The sequence below is a fragment of the Hypanus sabinus genome, chromosome 8 (genome assembly GCF_030144855.1).
Source record: "Hypanus sabinus isolate sHypSab1 chromosome 8, sHypSab1.hap1, whole genome shotgun sequence".
Taxonomy (NCBI): Eukaryota; Metazoa; Chordata; class Chondrichthyes; order Myliobatiformes; family Dasyatidae; genus Hypanus; species Hypanus sabinus.
In genome coordinates, this window is record NC_082713.1 from 53,526,032 (window position 1) to 53,546,722 (window position 20,691).

General features: G+C 39.1%; 1 protein-coding gene across 1 annotated transcript in view; it reads left to right on the forward strand.

The window, feature by feature from the left end:
• The window catches only part of LOC132398145 (Krueppel-like factor 5), a 63,046-nt gene extending 48,225 nt beyond the window's left edge, over positions 1-14,821 (forward strand). Inside the window, exon 5 of the mRNA XM_059977174.1 lies at positions 10,176-14,821. Coding sequence (XP_059833157.1) covers positions 10,176-10,354 — 179 coding nt within the window. The 3' untranslated portion in view covers positions 10,355-14,821. The remainder of the gene's footprint in view (positions 1-10,175) is intronic.
• Positions 14,822-20,691: the final 5,870 nt, after the last annotated feature.

A 20,691-nucleotide genomic window follows, 5' to 3' on the forward strand; every position in this document is an offset into this window, starting at 1 on the left:
TCACCTACCTACAGGGAAGATGAAAACAAGGTTGAAAGAGTACAGAGAAAATTTACAAGGTTGTGGCCAGGACTTGAGGACCGGAGTTATAGGGAAAGGTTGAATAGGTTAGGACTTCATTTCCTAGAACAAAGAAGACTGAGGTGAGAATTAATAGAGATACAGTATAAAAAATTATGAGGAGTATAGATAGGGTAAATATAAGCAGGCTTTTTCCACTGAGGTTGTGTGAGACTACAACTAGAGGTCATGAGTTAAGGGTGAAAAGTGAAATGTTTCAAGGGAACATTAGGGGAAAATTCACTCAGAGGGTGGTGAGAGAGTGGAACAAGCTGCTAGTGCAAGTGGAGAATACAGGATCGAATAAAACATAGAAGAGAAATTTGGATAGGAATATGGAGTGCTATAGTGCTGGTGGAGCTCAATAAGACTAAGCAGATTAATGGTTCAGCATGGACTAGATGGGCTGAAGGTACTCTTTCTGTGCTATAGTGTTCTACGACTCTATCACAGTGGACTTCAGAGGAATCAGGAAAAATGTGAAGCCGATTACATGTAGATATTAAACTTTGACAAGGTTGAATACCTCATCATAAAGCTAGATAGGTAAACACTGATAGGTAAGCCTTGGGGCTCTATCTTAAGTTATACTCACATCACAAATTAATCAAAATTCAATCATGCAAAGGCATTCAGTGTTAAGAATATGGTGAACTTACATCTTCTGTTGAACCATTATAATTCTGGGCTTTGTCATCCAGGTGTTAGTAAAGATTCATTCATAAAGAACAAGATGTTTATAGGATACTGTTTTGAACAATACAACTAAGAGTCTCAATAACCATTGCACAAATAATTTATTTCATGTGAAAGACCTATAAAGTTTTCAATCTGATTAAAAAATTGCATAAATACACAATGTGTATCCAATACAAAAGGAAATGAATGCTTACCCATGTTTTAAGGTTCTAAAGGAATCTGTTATTTTTATAACATCACTGAGCAAATGATTGCTGAATGAAATTGGCTTTAAAGGCAAAGTGATAAATGATATTTCTGTATAAAGGTATTCCTTTAGGTTAGTTCTGTGAATGACCTTGAGCTATTCAAACACTTGCAAATCAAACATATGTAAATATATACCAAGTTGTATATCAGCCATTTGGAGTTCATATTGATCCTGTATTTTTAGCAAACTCTGTTTTGCTTCCTTCTCATTTTGAATTTAACCTAACTCAATATTTGGTTTAATTTTTTATCTCATTGATAACTTGATGAGATAATTCAGCAGCATTGGGTCTTTTTTTTTTGATTTACTGAGTAATTGTGAAGAACACACCACAGCACCAGGACATTGTTATGCTTAAGAGCTATATCAGAGGAGCGAATAAAGGGATTCAAGGTCCCGGATTCTTCAGGCAGAAGGTCATTAACTAATTAACTTCTTCTGGCAAAAACCCAGAGGACAGAAACATTGTTCTCTTATTTTTAAGTTAGCTTTTTGATTGATTTAGAATTTCTGCCTTAGATCATAGATCCACGTATTCATTTCAGGATTGAGGAGTAAAAACTTGAATTGGAGACTGCTTCAGTATTACATTTTGAGAATACCTACTCCATTATTGGTTATGGTACCCTGTTCATTGCTAAACTTCTCAATTCTGGTTCAGTATAGTATGTTTGATCATGTGATATTTGGTCATATGAGAAGTAAAAAATGATATCTCAGTTTATAAATAGTATAGGTATTTGATCAGTCTCAGCTGAATGCTCTCACTTTCCTAGTAAGTTGGTTGCAGCAAAACTCCTACGTCAGTGGCTTGATCACAAAATCTACGCTGACACCTCATTGCAGGAAGCCAAGCACTTTTGGAGAAGTTCCTATGGGTGAGATATTAAAATATCTAATCTCACTCAATGCCCTTGAAACAACTTAATTGCTCATTAAAAATTGCTGTACTGTATGTATAAAGAGATGTGCACAAATTTGCAACTCCACTCCTATATTACATCAGTAATGAGATTTCAAAAGTAATTTATGGAACATGAAATGATTTGGCACATTCTGAAAGGGATGTCAAAAATAGTACATAAGGTGCAAGTCTTTCTTGTTTGGTCTCTTATAATTGATTGCATTTATCACTTGGGAAGTTCTATTACTTCATTGTTACTCATGAATAGACAGAATATATACATATTCAAGTACTGAGTTCTACCTTTCTATTACATTGATAGCAGCAATGCCTGAGTGTTTCATCTACCATTTGGAGATCCCTGGATGTCAGCCTTAGTAACATGCGAGTCATCCCCAAAAGACTTCTAGCACATAAACAATTCACAGGCTCAAAAATATCTGGTGCCTGCAGTAATTCAGATATGGAAGTAAACTGAGTATTCTGCCAGCGGAAGGACACTGGCAAAATAAAATTAATTTGCATGACATTTTTGTCAGCAGTTTCAGGAGGTAAATTCTGAGGTTCAATAAAGCATGTATTACAAACAAAAGTGATTCTTCAGATGCTGGAAATGCAGAATAACTCATACAAAATGCTGGAGGAACTCAGCAGATCAGCATCCAGAAAGAACTCCTTATTCCTTTCCATAGATACAGCCTGACCTGGAGAGTTCCTCCAGCATTTTCTGTGTTACTGAAGCACATACTTGTATTCGGAGGGCAGGAGGCGATCTAATTGAGGTAGTTGAAGTTATGAAAGAATTTAGAGAGTGGAAAGAAAAATAAATTCTCAAATAAGGAACGGGATTAGGAAATAATTTCATTGCTACTGTTAATTTTTCATGAGATAATTGAATAATTTTTCACACATCTAGCTTCTGGAGAGTTTGAAAATCAACACTTCTAGCTTCTAAGGTTCTTACTCAAGTTTTTTTTTAAATGAATGGGTATTGATAGTTGAATATGAAATTTCAGGGGAATATGAATTAATAGAGGATAATAAAGAATGAGAGTATGGGTTATTTCTGTATTGAGAAAGAAAATATAGTTATTGATGGAGCTTTATCTTAAATGGCATTATGAGCATATTAATGGTGAATTAAATTCTGTTTTACACTGCGTCATAACAAAATTAACACTTCATTGTTTTAACTATTTAGTTATGGTTAGGATTTAAATTTGCTGGATTTGATTCCGCTGCTTCCAGTCAAGGTGGCACCGAGCTGCAGTTTCAGTTTCTGTCAAGGCAGAGGCTCAGGTGTAATGGTTTTCTAGATCATAGGGATGGTTCTGGGAATAGAGAGGGGAGTTTAGGATCAGGTTTACGTTTAGGCACAGGGATGTGATGGACTTAGAGGTCAGGCCAGAATCTGTGCCTCTGCTCCAAGCTCAAAAGCCAGTGATGTGGACGTGGGATGAAGGACGATGGTTAGATGTTGGTCCAGCACGCCAGCGAGGTGAAGGCTGGTACACCCCCCACCCCCCCACCCACCACCTCAGCGAGCCATCAGCGGGTTCCAGAGTCAAGGTTCCATGCAGGCAGGAGATAAGCAAGCTGGAGACCCTTTAGGGTTTCGAGTCAGCGACACCAGTGTTCGAGGCCTAGTGCTTGGGGTCCTCATCCACGGTTTTTTTTATCACAATTTTCAAATCCTGGGGTCGATACCGAAGATCAAAGTCTGAGGCCCGATGGCCGGAGCCCTGAGTCTACGAGTGCACTGAAGGTTGGAGACCGAACTCAGCCTGTACTGGGGTAGGAGGACTGGGTGTGTGCATGCGTAGCTGAGAGAAACAGGGCTAGTTCTGCTGTCGTTGACTTGTTGCTTATTGAGTTCTGTTTTGTTGTGTTTTGTGATGTTCTACCAAAGATTGAGGGCATACTATGTTGGCACTGTAATCTGTGGTGACATTTGCAGGCTGGCCCCAGCACATCCTTAGGCTATGTTGGTCGTTAACGCAAACAACACTTTGTTTAGATCAACATGTGATAAACAAACAAATCTGAATTATTATCCTGTGATGGATACAAGATGAGGAGCCCAGCACTATTCACAAGATGAGGCCTCTCCAGTGCCTTATAAAGCCACAGCATCACATCCCTGCTCTTGTATTCGAGACTTCTTGAACATTGCATTTGCCTTCCTCACTGCCGACTCATCCTGCAAGTTAACCTTTAAGGTGTTCTGCACAAAGACTTCCAAGTCCCTTTGCATCCCAGATTTTTGGATTTTTGCTCCGCTTAGAAAACAGTCTGCACATTTGATTCTGATTCTAGAATTTCTCAGTACCACGATAAGATTCTGATGACTTTCCTCCGCTCCTCACTCTTTTTTCCTCACTTTTTTCTTCCTTATCATGGAAAGCAATGTCAGGGAATCTAATGTTTATAGCTCAGTTGTATTTATTCAGTGAGCCAGGGAGGGAGTTGAGATGTCCTGTGATTCCGAGTCACTGCACTGCTGATTGCTGCCGTTCTTCAGAGTAACAGCTCAGAGCTTAGACCCGGCCATATCAGTACTCACTGAGTGGAATTTCAAACAAAAATAACCATGGTACATATTGAAAGAAGTATTCATTTAATAAAGGCAATAATTCTAGAGGCATTTTGAAATTAGTCAACAAGAAAAAAAACAAATATTTGAGGTCAAAGTGTCTGAGTTTCATTCATTCAGCTTTATTATTCCTGCTATCAGAAAAAAGTGTGCTAATATTTGGACCACACCCTAGTGCAAAAAGCCATTCAGCCTAGCAAATTCTCCCATTGATAAAGTATTTGTTAACTTGTGCAGAACCTATTCTAAAGAGACTGATTATCTGACTCTTGTGTAGTGGCCCCTCTAAGTAGTAGGCTGAGAAACCAGATAGCTTTGCTTGCTATTGTTCTGCTGTCAGGAATTTTTACCTCTCAGTGCTTACTAGGTGGCACAAACAAATGTGATGAATAGGGAAAAATTTAATTATATCAAAGGAGATTAATAGACAATCTGAGCTGCAAATACAAGGGTTTCTACAAGTGATATCTGAGAAAGTGAGGGAGAAAAGTGGCAGTGTATGTTAAGAATTAACCTATTTTAAAATGCAGAATGTACATTTAATATATACATACCCCTCTTTTATAGATGCAGATAAGCATTTTGTTTAATATAGATAATGAAAGTGATATATTGTTATGCAATTCATAGAAATTTATACAGAGCAGTGATGGGTGACATCAAAACAACAACCTGCTCCTTGTAGCATTTGATAATTAATTCCAGTAAATGCATAAATAAAATCCACACTGTATATCATAAAGTCATCTCATTTAGTAACACAAATAGTTATCCTTCGTTTGAAGACTTTATCCCTACAACAGAAATTATATCTTTAATAAATTAGGGTAATGAATTGCCTACTAGTTAGGGTGTACAGAAGGATCACTCCTTTCAAGTGTTATACAAAGGTACAACTTGCAATAATAGAATTCCTTGTTGTTTTCGTTCAAACAAAAATGTAAGTTTTGCGTGAAAAATTTCATATCTGTATGTACTTAATAAATTTATGACTGATATAAAATAGATCCATATAACCCAGAAATAATTGATCATTTATTTTTTACATAATTTGTATTTCTAAAAGGACCACACCAATTACTTGCACAGTATTTTGCTTTGTCAGCAAACTTGGAAATATGGCATCTACTTCCCCCAACCAAGCTGCTAATGTAGATTGGGAATAGTTGAGGCACAAGCACCTCGCTCATCAATATCTCACTAGTCACAGGCTGCTAAGGATTTCAGTATATTCTCCCCAGTACTGTGTCATGTAGCCTTGTTGACCAAATCTTGTGTGGGACTTCACCAAAAGGGAGTCTAAAAATCCAGATCCATCACATTTATTTGTCCTCCGAAGTTATATCCTCAGAATATTAATCAAGTGTGATTTTCCTTCTGTAAGTCATGCAGATTCTGTTCCATTCTCATTATTCCTTGGAGTGTTCTAATGTTACAGTTTTCTTTATAGATTACAGCATTAGGGTAACAGGTCTCTTCCTCCTTACTTGGAACAGTGGGGTTACATTTGTTCCCATCCAGTGCATAGGAATACTCCCAATATTTATTAATGTACTGTTCATTTCCACAGCATTACCATCAAATCTTCATTAAGAATATTATTAAAGTATATATTAAATAGTATAATTACTGTCTGTTTAGAGAACAATCCATAATTATTGTATTGTGATGGATGCTGGCCTTGAGCCAATTCAGAATTATTGGGATTGGGGTGGGTTGAATAAGTACTGAATTCAGTACTTATAAGTCAGATAAGAAAACGTGCTAAACTTTGGCCTTGGGATTTGGAAAGATTGAATGATCAGAGCAGAAGGGGATTGTGACTGAGCAGTACGAGTTTGGAGAATCCAGAATCAGAGGGTCAGTGGCTGGAGCCTAACCTTTGGTAGCTTAGGAGCATTGAAGGATCAGAAGGATTGACGGCCTAGACCTTTGGGCAGGGGTGCAAATATTTGCGAGGGTTGGTGAGTTGGGGGATAGGACCACTAGCATTAGTTCTGAAAGGTACAGTAATGATATGGGGTTGGGTGTGATGGCAATAAACTTGGGCAGAAGGATTCCAAAAGGATGCAAATTATCTCACCATGGTTCTGGTCCAGTGTTGCATTGGGAAGACCTGGTCATCCTGGAAGAGTTCAATGTTGTCATGGAAATGCACTTAGGAATATGTTTCCCCACATTGATTGAAAAGAAGCATTGAATGGCATGTGTATGATTTCCTTGTGTCACTGATGTGGAGATCAGAGGTTCAAGTGACAGAAAAGGTCATTATCACCTCTAGAAAACACGTTTCCAATTGACTAGCATAGAAAGAACAGTATATTCAGCAAAAAATTCCATGAAAAATAATGAGAATATAATCAGAATTTTGTTTAACAATATAGTTAAAGAGATAAATATTAGTCAGAAAATGACTTTAATATTTAATCACCCCTAACAGTGCAGCAGTCACTCAACAATACACTGGCTAACCTGGTTTTTCAGACGGCGTGAGATAAGAATTTACAACCTTCTGCATACTACTACTGAGCCATACCTGGTGCCAGATTAGTGCCTACATTTGTACCACATAGTTGCTCAGGTTTCATCAACTTGTACACAAAGATTTAAACCAAAAGCATTCTAATGTCAATGGCAGCATTTCCCATTATTTCACTGATGTGTACAGCTTCTAGTATTCTCATTTGATAATTTTCTGTAGAATTTTATTCTGCAACACAGCAGGTGAAAGTGGCCACTTCACTAGGTATCTCCTGCACCTAATAAAGTAGCCACTGAGTGTATGTTTATGATCTTCTGCTGTAACTCATCCACCTCAACGTTTGATGTGTTGTGTGTTCAGAGATGCTCTTCTGCACACCACTGTTGTAACACATGACTATTTGAGTGGCTGTCACCTTCCTATCAGCTTGAACCAGTTTGGCCATTTTCTTCTGACTACTCTCGTTAACAAAGCACTTTTGCCCATGGAACTGCCACTCACTGGATTTTTTTGTTGTTTTGTATGTTCCTCTATAAATTCATGAGACTGTTGTGCATGAAAATCCCAGGAGATCAACAGTGTCTGAGGTACTCAAACTACTCCGTCTGACACCAACAACCATTCCTTGGTCAAAGTCACTTAGGTTACATTTCTTCCCCACTATGATGTTTGGTCTGAGCAACAATTGAACTTCTTGACCGTGTCTGTATGCACTGAGTTGCTGCCTGGTTAACTGATTATATATTTGCATTAACAAGCAGGTGAACAGGTGAACCTAATAAAGTGGCCAGTAATTGTAAATTATTCAACCAGCAGTTCACTTGTTCATCTATTGCCAGTGTTAATCCATTACACTGTTGTTAGCTGTGTACGCATTCCTTATCACTACATGTTATTTCCATCTACATAATGAATTATAATTCAATTATAATTTTCCTGTCAGGAAGTGTTCTTAACAATTTTGAGCAAGCATTGTTGTATTATCTGAAATATCTCTCTGAATGTAATACAGTCTGAATGTAATACAGTCTAACAGCTTTAGTGAGCTAGCACTAGGCTAGCACACATTGTTTGGCTTTGCCTGGGTTAAATTGTTTGAGATGTTTGCTTAAGTGCCAGATGCTGCTCTGGATTAGGCAAATTTATTTATGGCATAGGGTAAATCAACCAGAACTCTAAATCTTGTCTCCGTTATATCTAAAAAGTCAATTCTTTAATGTATTTCCACTGGTTTTGAAGGAATGTCTATGACATTGTACCTTAGATTTTCATCTCAGCCTAGCACTATTGGGTAGAATGACTGATCATAGGACCATAACTCCAACCAAAAGTGCCTTCTCATAGATCTTGATAAATGACAGGATGAGACTCATCCAATCTCAATACTTGTAAACACCTGCTGGCAAAAAACATGGGGACATTTTTCTTTTTTCAGCCTTTAATAGTTAATGGTTTGTTTTTCCTGTTGAATCAAATTGTGATAAATTCCAACACTAAAGTAGTTTATTTCTCACTATAATCAGTTAATACTGAAATTTCAGAGCCATGAGTGACCAGTTATCATGTTCTAAAATGAGTTCAAAGTAAATTTATTATTGAAGTACATTAATGTTACCATATACAACCCTGTGATTCATTTCCTTGCAGGCATACAAGAAACACAATAGGATCATTGATAAATCACATGCAGTAAGATGGGCAAAGAACCATTGTGCAAAAGAAAACAAACTGTGCAAATACAAAAAGAAAAAAATAATAATAAATAAATAAGCAATAAATATCAAGAACATGAGATGAAGAGCCTTGAAAGTGAGTCCATAGGCTGTGTCACAGAACACTCATTTTGCTTTGGTTGATGGAGAAGAGTAGAAAGATCAGTAGAGAAACGTGAGGTAGAACAAGCTTTTTGACAATTGTTATAAACATGGCATTTTCACATTGATACCTGCAGCCAGAAGTTAGCAGGTGACTACTAAGTGTTCTCGCTAAAGGAAACTAGTGTAACAGGAAGAATAGATCACTGAAGTGGTTGCTAGCTATCTGATTAATCATATTATTGGATATATCTGAACTCAATATCTTGTGCTTTTAGTAGTATTGCATCAGAGGAAACATGCCAAAGTGATTATCCGTTGCTGACAAACATATCTCCATTCCTGAAAAACCTTTTTCAAAAGGACTGTGGCAAGACTATGGAATGAAATAATAAAATTGTTCTGTCTGTTCAGTCCATTTTACATCTTGGTAAAAATCACAGAGTTCTACATAATGGATTGCCAGTGCAGCATTTTCCATTTTCATACTGTCATTGAAACGATGTCTTCACAACGTTAGCAGTAAACATGGTAATGCCAACAGTAAGACATCCAGGTAACACCTGCAATCCTTTAGAGCAGAAAGAGTGCACAGCCAGTATCGGTAATAATTATTGATCACAGCTCCTTTAGCATGATGCAATATTGATCTTTAAGGAGTGGTATCAATCAATAGGCTTCAAAGTTTCCCACATTATAATTCCTTTGTACATTATTTTAAAATAGAAAAAGAATGGTAATTCTAATGAAACTACAGTATAAGAATAATTCTAACTCTCTTCACCAAGTGGAATAGGATGGTAGCCCTCATAATTGCAGAGAATATAATTTGCAACAACACACAAATGTTGGAGGAACTCAGCAGGTCAGGCAGCATCTATAGAGGGAAATAAACAGTTGACATTTTGGGCCAAGACCCTTCATCGGGGCTTATCAGGAATATAACTATTTGTCATTTCTGTCCTTTGTCATTCTTCCATGGCTAATTTCATTGGTGGCTCAGGCAAGCAGCTTTTTTGTTATACAGATGCCTAGATTCCAATCATCATCAACATCCTGGGACTCAAGACCTGAAGACACTGAGCCATAATTGTTGGTCTTAGAAATTGCTCAACACTTTAAATACTTCATAAAGGGTTCCAAAAAGAATTATAATTTGATTTCTACCTGAATAGATTTTTTTGAAGAGCCAGCATGATGATAATATTTATACTGATCAGACAGAAATTGTTCACAGTTAGTTATTAACATGTAGTCCTCAGCCACTGGTTTGTGTGAATGTGACACAGATAATCTCGTAATCAGTAACATTTAAAAATGATGCTGCCCTTTAATGGAGGTGACATATTCACGTTTGTCTGTTTCAATTGCAGGTGAAAAACCATACAAGTGTACATGGGAAGGTTGTGATTGGCGTTTTGCTCGCTCTGATGAACTTACCAGACACTACAGAAAGCACACAGGAGCTAAACCTTTCAAGTGCATCGCTTGTGGTCGTTGCTTTTCACGTTCGGATCACTTGGCTCTTCACATGAAGAGACACCAGAATTAGACCAAGTGTGACTGACAGATATCTAAAGTGTACAGATGAACTAAATACTGCCATTTCCACACACATATACAGGAGATAAATAGCTGCATCTATATGAAAGAATATATTGTTGGTAGTAGAATGATGTTTAAGTGGAAAACAATTATGCAATGCATTCAATTCACAGAAAAATGTATTATTTATTCTGTATTTCCTGAAAGCAAACCTGAAATGTTCTAGAAAACATGAAATTATTGGGGAACTGCAATAAATTTCTATATTCAACAAATGATTTAATTTGGAATGTGAATTTGGAACTTAAATTAGCTGATAGTCATAGTTAAATAGACTGATTATTAAGGGATGCAAAGGCACTCAATATAAGTATAGTCTTGAAATGACTGAAAGTGGTGTTATTATACAACTAACACAATCTGATGTTAGCCTTCCCTCCGCATTGTATTAACAGAAGAGATAACTTATATTCTTCTTTAACAAACTGGCATCCAGTAAAGAGAGGGATTTCTTGAGGATGATAGTGAAAGCTTCAGGTTGAATTGGGCAGTTTGAGGGAGTGGGCAGATATATAGCGTATATGATGTGGATAACTGTGAGGATGATAGTGAAAGCTTCAGGTTGAATTGGGCAGTTTGAGGGAGTGGGCAGATATATAGCGTATATAATGTGGATAACTGTGAGCTCTTCCGCTTTGGTGGCAATGATAAAAAGCAGGTTATCAGAATAACAGTAAACTGGGAAAGGGGGAGAGTAATGAGGTTGAACTTCCCTTCTGTTCCAGTTCCTGAAGTAAGCACGCTTATGTAGCAGACAATTAAGAAGAAAATTCATGCACTGATCTTCACAGCAAGAGGATTCGAGCATAGAAGCAGTGACATGTGCATTTCTGGTTTCCTTATCTGAGGAAGGATGTTCTTGCCATGCAAGGGGATCAGTAAAGATGATTCCTAGGATGGCAGGACTGACAGATGCGGCTGGGTTAATTAAACTTACGATTAATAGATTTTAGAAGAGTGATAGGGAAACTTATAAAAGCTGCAATATTCTAACATTTAGATGCTCCCGGTGGGGTGGGGAAGAGATTGAAATCCAAAGGTAAGAAGAAAGCCTTTTATGACTGAGAAGAATTTCTTCTCGCAGAGAATTCTGACCCTGTGAAATCCTCTGTCACAGAAAGCAATTGATGTCAAAAGACCAAGTATATTCAACAAGGAGTTAGGTATTGATCTTTGGGGAAGAGGTACGAGAAGGAAGCTGGAATAGGGTACTGATTTTAGTTGATCAGCTATAATCTTATGGAATGCGAGAGGTTCAGAATCAGGTTTAATATCACTGGCATATATCATGAAATCATGAAATGCGGCAGCAGTAGATTGCAATGCATAATAATAAAAACTATAAATTACAGTAAGAAGTGTTTATGAAAAAAAGAAAATGAAATTAAGTAATGCAAAGAGAGGAAAAAATATTGAGGTAGTATTCAAGGGTTCATCATCCAATCAGAAATCTGTTGGCAGAAGGAAGAAGCTGGTCCTGAAACAGTAAGAGCCTGTATTCTAGCTCCTGTACTTTCTCCTCGATGGTAGCAACTGTAAGAAGGCATGTCCTACCTGATGAGGATTCTTAATGATGAATGCTGCATTTATTGAGGCATCACCTTGAGGCATGTCCTCGTTGCTGGAGAGGCTGGTGCCCATGATGGAGCCAGCTGAGTTAACGACTTTCAGCAGCTGTTTCTGTTCCTTTAATGCTCTGCTCTTTTTATCTCATGTTTAGAAGTTGGGACAGATATTTGTCTCATCCTGTGTGAATGACCTTCCCTGAAGAGAGTACTGCTTAAAGAATCTGTGCCAGGGAACTATAATCTCATCCATGGTTTGCGTTGTCACCACAGGGAGCACAGGATTACTGTAACTCCCTTTAACGGTTCATCAGTTTAGTATGTATACAATGGACTTCAATGCAGTGGTATCGTTCACAGACATTCCTTTGCTTATTTTGGCAGAAGATTATTTTAAAAACATTTAGGAAGATAGATAGAATCAGAAGCCGTTAAAAAACATGAAAATAAAGAACATTAGATTACAACATTGACAAATGCAGACATGGTAGGCCTGAAACTACTGTATAATGAGTTGATTCAGTGAAGGTTCTCTTTTTCAGCTCTGCGTACTGGAACTGCAGTGCACAGTACAGGCATTACAGCACATCTGTATCTTGATTTTAGAAAGGAAAGTTAACGAGTTTCTTTAGCAATGGTTATGTGAACAATTATGGTGAAAGTTGAGAAAGATGTCGCAGGTTGCAATGTAACTCCTGGATTAATTCACACTAAATATTAGCTCTATATTTTGTGCCAAGTTCCGGCTTAAAGTACGGTGTTACTATTACTTTGCTTGTGCATATGAACTGTTGAATATTGACTGCATTGACGAGGGCGTTTGAATATAGACAATTTGCCTTAAATACACATGTCAGCTACTGAACACGGTAGGGTGGACAGTTTTTAGAAAGTATTTGATATAATGCATGGTAGAATTTTTTTATATATCTGCTGATTGCCATTAGCTAATAAAGCTGTTGTAACCTCATGAACGGAAGCATCATGTGGGCTTCCCATTCAACTGTTGGCGAAGCAACTTTTTAATATTGTTAATGACTTTAAATCATTTTCAAATCCTGATTTTAAGGGTAATTTGAGATTTTACTGCTGCTTTAAATATCAGTTAGTCAGCTTTCACATTATTCTCTTGAAGTTTTGCCATGAGACTGAACTGATGATCATTTTGATTCATAAATTTAAACACTAACAAAATTATATGTATGCCCCTCAGATAACCTCAGCATTACTTTAGACAGGTTTAATGATATTCATGCATCCATCAGTAATATCCTCATGGATATACAAGACCAAAAGACTAGGAGTAGAATTGGGCCATTCGGCCCATCGAGTCTTCTCTGCCATTCCATCATGGCTGATTTATTATCTCTTTCAACCCCATTCACCTGCCTACTCCCCCTAACCTTCGACGCCATGACTAATCAAGAACCTATCAACCTCCACCTTAAATATACTCAATGGCTTGGCTTGCACTGCTGTCTGCAGCAAGGAATTACACAGATTCACTACCCTCTGGCTAAAGAAACATTTCCTCATCCCTGGTCTAAATAGACATCCTTCATTTCTGAGTCTGCTCTCAGGCAGACTCCCTCCCTATAGGAAACATCCTCTCTACATCCATGTTAACCAGACTTTTCAATATTTGATCCATTTCAATGAGATATTTCTTCTAAACTCTAGCCAGTATGAATAATATGTCTGTATCATATATCTAATACATTTCATCACTTCATTTACAGAAACAAAATTATATCAGAAATCATATGCTAAAATGAAATCTAATGCAACAAGTAAGCAAGTTGAAAAGAAGTTAGTGATGTGTTTCTATTAGTGTGTATTTTAAAGCACTCACGCTGTAGATCACGTTTGTAAATGTGTAACATATTGCAGTAATCAAAGTTGAAATGATAGACTTTATCAGAAAAAAAGTAGAGGTATTTTGTACTTCTTTGGAAGTGAGAGCAAAAATACCTGTTTTCACTAGTCTTTTCCCTCCTCCCAATCCCAAATAGACTCATAAGGTAGGAAATCAGAAGAAGCAAGTTAATCTGCTTTTTGCTTGGACATGAAAAATGACCATGTGGACAAAGTATCTAAAGGCTACTGCCAGGTTAGAGACTCTATCCAAGTGTACAGTAACATTTTCTAGCCAGGAAATAAGAGAGTTAAGGTTGATGAAACAAATGTCAATTTCAAACAACAATGATGTTTACAAATTCTATAAAGACAATTTTACCAACTTGGATGAATCAACTCACAGATGAGAAATAGATCACAATGTTAGTAATAACAATGATAACATTTATTTAATTGTCAGCATGTTGGACAGCTGTCTATTAAGGTGATTAGCTTTAAGAAGCTAGATTGATACTGTGAGGAAGAAAAGAGCAAATAATTTCCTAATCCACCTGAAAGATGGCAAAAGATTTTTGGGGACACTTAATTGGATACTATCAGCCAAATAAATCCACATTCAATCTGATGATACACAAGGAGCATGCAGCATAAATAGTACTGTGTCAAGTTGTGTACTAGTGGATGAAAAGTTTACAACACCTGTGGAACAGGTACCCAAAGATACAAAAGCATGTAAATATTTGAATATCTCACTTGTATATAATTTTTATAAGTGTTAATGTAATGTTTATATTCAGAACAAAGGGGAAGAAAATGGTGGTAGTTTTACTTTGTTATCACTTATTTTTATAATGTAGCATTTCACAATTTTGAAGAGAAATCAAAAATAATTAATGTTTGGAAATAAATTTTCTGATATAGTGATTTTGGATTTTTCTAAAAACTATATTGTATAATAAGAGAAAAGGAACAAAATAAAAACCGTTTATAGTTCAAACCTTAACTTGTTGATTGTCTTTGAATCATTGTTCCATGTATGCAGATTAATAACTTTAAAGGAACCTTTAAAGAAACATGGCACATAAGATGTTAATAATATGTTAAGGTTTTCTGGTTCAGAACATGAAGTTTAGTGACCCACAGTTGTATTGTTTCAGAGAGATCCAGAAACTGCTTATCTTGATAGGGAACAAAAAGCACATAATTACATTTCACCAGGTCTCTGTTGCAGACTATCCACCTCAAAAACGACATATTAATCAAAATATTTTATTGAACAATGTTTTGAAACATCTCAGTAAACTACAAGAAGGAAGAAAAGAGAATGATGCACCTTTAGCAATGATCTTTGCATCCTTATTGGCAACAGGAGTAGTATTGGAGGGTGGCAAAAACTATCTCTTTGTTGGGAATTATAGTTCAGTAAGTCTTATGTCAGTGTTGGGGAAATGATTGGAGAAGATTCTAAGAGAAGCGATTTATATGCATTTGGGGACGTATAGTCTGATAAGAGATGATCAGCGTGTCTTTGTGAGGGGCATGTCATGTCTCATTGTCATAGTCAAATTCTTTGAGGAAGTGACAAAACAAATTGATGAAGGTAGAGCAGTAGTTGCATTGTATATAGATTTTAGGAAGGCATTTGACAAGATTCCCCATGGTAGGCTCATTCAAAAAGTCAGGAGGCATGGGATCCAGGGAAACTTGGATGTGTGAATTCAGGATGGGCTTGCCCATAGAAGGAAAAGGGTATATTCTGATCAGTGACCAGTGATGTTGGGCAGGGATCTGTTCTGGGACCCCTGATCTTTGTGATCTTTAGTAATGACTTAGATAAGAAAGTGGAAGGGTTGTTTCACAAGTTTGTAGATGGCATAAAGTTTGGCCATGTTGTAGATAGTGTAGAAGTTCACTACAGATTAAAATGGGACACTGATAAGATGATGAGCTGGGATAAGGAGTAGCAAATGGATTTCAATCTGTACTTGGAAGGTCAAACTTGAAGACAGGGTACAGGGTTAATGATAGGGTTCTTAGCAGTCTGAAGGAACAGAGGGATCTTGGAGTCCACATATATAGATCCCTAAAAATTGCATGTTGATAAGATGGCTAAGAAGGTGTATGTTGTGTTGGCTTTCACTAGATCAGGAATTGAGTTCAGGAGCCAAAAGGTAAAGTTGCAGCTCTAGAAAAGTCTGGTTTAACCACACTTGGAGTATTGTGTTCAGTTCTACTAGCTTCGTTATAGGAAGGATGTTGAAGCTTTAGAGAGGATGCAGAAGAGATTTACAAGGATACTGCTTGGATTAGAGAGCATGTCATTTGAGGATAGGTTGAGCAATCTAGGGCTTTTCTCTTCGAGTGATGGTTCCAAGTTCACAAATCAACATGGCTTTGTGAAAGTGAAAGGGAAATTTTAACCAATTTACTGGCATTCTTTGAAGAAGTAACATTTGTTGTAGATGTACATTTTTTTAAGGAAAGCATTTGATGTGCTGAATCAAAGGTTATTGCAAAACAATAAGAGGGGTGTATTGTCTAAATGGTGAGAGAGTGCCTGAGATGCAAAACATTCTTAGAAGGTTTTTTGAATCATCCAATAGAACAATTGCAAATACCATGATGAATTAGAAAAGATAATTCAATGCAGTTGTTTACTATTAAGGGAATTTAGTGCAAAAAATAGGGCTGGTATCCTTCCATTGTATAGGATATTAGTGAGATCACATCTTGAATACCATGTACCATAAGGTACTAATGCACTTGAAGCAGTTCGGGGGATGTTTATTGAGCTATTAGCATGGTGTTTGGTGATGGGCAGAGTGAGAGACACGGGAGTTCACTGAGTTTTAATTAGAACTGTGCAGAGCCAAATGAAATATAATAAATTCCAGGCCAACAGGGCCACTAGCTAAAACTCTCAAACTAAAATGTAATGCAATAACTGTAGCTCGGAAGCAGTAACTAAATACTAAACTAATACCACTCCTTTCCAGCATGAATCTAAATTGTAATCTACTTTCCTGGAACGTGGACTAAGAAAGCAAGGAGTGTTGCTGTCGCTGTGCTTTGGCGAAGTGTCGACAAGACAAATGAAAGGAAAGGAGTTAAATATCAGCAAATGAAACAATAGTTGCCTGGAATGCGCACTCACACGTGTGATTGTTGATACCTTTCAACTGTTCGACTGTGAGGATGCCTAGACTCCGTGGAAGAGTCCATGGTAGTGACAGGCTCCTGTCCCTGGGCACAGGTCCCAAGACACTAGAGATCTGTACCTAATGGAAGTCCTGAATGAGAGACTTGAGATCCCAGCTCAATCCAGGTTTCAGAGCTGAACCAAAACCCAAAACACACTCCTCCCAATCCATGAGATACTGGACCTGGGCAAGATGCCAGAAGACGCTGTATTGAATAGTTCAAAGACCCATCCACCGAGCTGGAAGGCGGGGGAGGGAGGGGTGAATGGAGCAAGTGGGGAGGAAGTTATCGGCTTGAGCTAGGGAACAAGGAATACTGGGTGACTCTTCATCGATGATGGTAGGCTCAATGTACAGGAGGTTCTGTGGATCTCCTTCTCCACTACAAATTGTCCCACATGGTATGGGCCAACTTACAGCCCTCAGCTTTCAAAGGAAGATTTCTATATGCCAACCACACTTTCTCCCCTGGCTTGAGAGGCCTCATCTGTCAGTGGGGCCTATCGGTCTGGCAGGCATATTGCTTCTGTATACACAGCAGAGAAGCCCTGGCCTATCTCCATGTGCACTTGTAGAATTGAACCAACTATTCAGCAGCTGAAACTTCCATGTCGAGCTTCTTGATCAGGGGACAGAGGTGACTGGAATCTCTGCTGGCATTCAAAAGGGACCTGCCAGTGGATAATGACTAGAGGTTATTGTGGACAATTTCTGCCCACACAAGTTGGGAGCTCCAGTTTGTGGAGTTCGATGAGACAAGGCAGTACAGGGCTGCCTCCTGTTCCCGATTCACTCTCTCAGAATGGGGGTGGGACCTGATGAAAGGTAGGCTGTGGCTCCCAAAAAAGAAGAGAAATCCTTCCAAAATTGGTTCATCGGCTCTAGTCCTTGATCAGACACTATGTCCTAATGGAAGCCGTGCAGGCTGAGCACATATTGAACCATGAGGGTAGCAGCTTCACAAGCCAACAGGAGCTCAAGGAGAGCAATGAAGGGCAGCCTTGGAGAACCAGTCCATAACTACCAGATTGGTAGCTTTCCATCTGATGGAGACAGACCAGTGATAAAGTCCTCTGAGATGTGGGACCAGGGGTGGTGAGGCAGCAGGCAGAACAAACCAGCCTGGCACTGGCATGATATCTTACTCTGGCCACAAGTGGGACATGCAGAGGTGAAGTCTTCAACATTTTGTGATATAGACAGCTACCAAAACTGTCTCTTTATAAATTCCAGGATCCATAGAATCCCTGGATGACCAACCAAATGGTTTCAAAAGTTTCAAAGGTGCAGTTAATGTCAGAGAAATATATACAATATACATCCTGAAATACGTTTTCTTCGCAATCATCCATGAAAACAGAGGAGTGTCCCAAAGCATGAATGACAGTTAAATGTTACAACCCCTAAGACCCTCCCCAGTTCCCCCCCCACATGGAAGCAGCAGCAAAGCGACGATCCCCCCACCAGCAAAAAAAAACCATCAGCACCCCCACCGAGAACTCAAGCGAGCAGCAAAGCATCAATAAAGACACAAACCTGCAGTACCCCGAAGACCCGGCATTCATTCATTCATTCATTCTCATTCTCATTCTCATTCTCACTCTCTCTCTCTCTCTCTCCCTCCCTCCCTAATAAGGGAAAAAGAGATGTCTCCATTTCACAGCGAGAGGGGAGACATATCAAACAACTTGCTGACTTACGACGTTAAAAGTCCGTTGTGTCACTGTTTCCGAGCTCTGTGCCCAAAGAACTCGGGTCTCTAGACACACAGCCAGCAGCCAGTTTGCTGCTTTTGATCTTCCATCTCCCATGACACACTGATTTTCTGCAGAGGCACCGACCTCGAGTCCGCCTGTCTCCAGAGCCACGAAATCCCGAACTCCGAAGGTGCGCTAATCTCCTAGGCCACATCACCATTGGAAGAGTGACCCCATTCCAACACTCTGGGGTGCTCCGTGGCAGGGACTAACAGCTGGTTGGGATGTTCCCTAGCTGGGCCTGAAATTGACTGTTAGCTAATCCTCAACACTGCTCGAATTCCATAAATCACTGGGGCAGCTATGCATAAGTGAGGAAGGATGGGCTCTGGAATGGAGTTATGCTCAGAGATGTCAGACTGGTAGGAGAGAGCACTGGCCTTAGTACTCGTACTGCCAGGATGGTAGGTGAGGATCAAATTGAATAGGGTAAAGAAGAGCTCAACGGTCTTGATGGGAGTTGTCTTATGGCATCACAAATGTAGGAGAGGTTCTTCTGATCTGTCTGTACCAGAAAGGGGTGCTCATCCCCCTCCAGCCAGTGTCACCATGCCTCCAAGACCTCCTTGACAGCCAGATGGTCTTGGTTCCCAACATTATAGTTACACTGTGTGGGAATCAAGCAATGGAAAGGAAAAGCACAGAGGTGCAGCCGATTATGTACTGAAGAGTGCTGGGAGAATGCCAACATCTGATGCATTCAAACTTGATGCGATGTTACTGCATCGGGGCAGTGATAAGGTGTTGCTTTAGCTCTGGGAATGCTGCATCTGCTTCACTTGTCCATTGCAATCCTGCAGAGGTCCTCGGTGCATTCACTTATGGGGACCGCAGTGGAACAGAAGTTTCTGATGAAACCGTAACAAAAGATTGCAAACCCTATGAAGCGGCTCATCTGTTTGACTGTAGGTGTTTTGAGCCATGCTGTGACTGCCTGAACTTTACATGGGTTCATTTGAACACTAGAAGGAGTGAGCATGTAGCCCAAGATCAACACCAGCTCTCAGTGGAACTCACACTTCTTTGGCTTGGCATAAAGCCTGTTCTGAAGGAGCTGTCTGAGAAACTTACCAACGTTCTGGGCGTGTTCCTGGCGAGGGCAGGATTAGATAAAAATATCTTCCAAATACAGAAAAACTAACTACTTCTTCGTCCCAGAGCACATCATTGACCAGGGTCCGAGAAACAGCTGGGGCATTGGCCAAACCAAATGGCACCATGAAGTACTCATAGTGGCTCATGGAGGTGTTGAATGCTGTCTTCCACTTGTCCCCTTCTCAGATGTGAACCAAATTATAAGCATTGCACAGATCTATCTTGGAGAATGTTTCTGCTGCTTGATGTTCAAATGCAGAGGCAAGCAGAGGAAGAGAGTAGCAATTCCTTACTTTGAGCGGCTGATAATCAATGCAGGGACAGTTCTTGCCATCATGCTTGCTCACTAAGAAAGAAGCCCACCCCTGCTGGCAAGGTTGACAGACAGATAAATCCGAGGCCAATGCTTCCTTGTTGTATTTTTTCATGCCACCGTTTCAGGATGAGAGAGGGAAAAGAGTTCGCCCGGGGGTACACTTAAACTGGGTAAGATTTCAATGGTTTTCTCATGGCCGGTGAGGAGGCAGGGAGGTGGAAGAATACAGCAGGGAGATTTAGCCCGTCAGAATTTCCCTTCCTGCTGATGTGTATATCATCCTTTAGAGAGTGCTTGGGATATAATACCAGGATGTGTCCTGGATCACAACAGCAGAAGCAGGACAATGTTCTTCAGCGCCAACCTAGATAGGAGCATGTGCCCCACCTGCATAGGCTCCACCACGAACTGTGAACTGGGTGATGAAGGAAAGGGTGAAAACAGTGATCTAAAGAAGAGGAAACAATACAATATTTTTTTGGCTTTTTAGAGCA